This window comes from Penaeus monodon, chromosome 29, assembly GCF_015228065.2.
Source record: "Penaeus monodon isolate SGIC_2016 chromosome 29, NSTDA_Pmon_1, whole genome shotgun sequence".
NCBI lineage: Eukaryota > Metazoa > Arthropoda > Malacostraca > Decapoda > Penaeidae > Penaeus > Penaeus monodon.
Window position 1 is genome coordinate 14,178,191 of NC_051414.1, and position 286 is coordinate 14,178,476.

At 38.8% G+C, this 286-nt stretch overlaps 1 protein-coding gene across 1 annotated transcript in view; it reads left to right on the plus strand.

Moving 5' to 3' along the window:
* Window positions 1-286, plus strand: part of LOC119591757 (protein shuttle craft-like) — a gene marked incomplete in the record, with an annotated part of 34,744 nt that overhangs the window by 8,551 nt on the left and 25,907 nt on the right. Inside the window, 1 exon segment of the mRNA XM_037940503.1 lies at window positions 146-256. Coding sequence (XP_037796431.1) covers window positions 146-256 — 111 coding nt within the window.

The window sequence follows — 286 nt, forward strand, 5'->3', positions numbered from 1 at the left end:
CAATAGATAAAATATTCTTTTTAATGTCTTATAATTAATTTTAAGATGCACCTTACGAATGCTACTGTGGAAAAAGGGGAGCCGGAAAGTTTTATGTACAGAAAGACCTGTGGGTTTCCCTTTTTTGCAGTGAGAAAAAAATTAGCCCGGAAAATTGACGTGGGAAATTTACATCTGCATAGAGACCTGTCTGAGGGAGAGTGCAAAACCTTTTGCCAAGGGCCTTAAACCCCATCCCAGGGGTCCCTGTGGGAAAGTAAGCCTAAAAAGAAGTGTTAAAATAAAA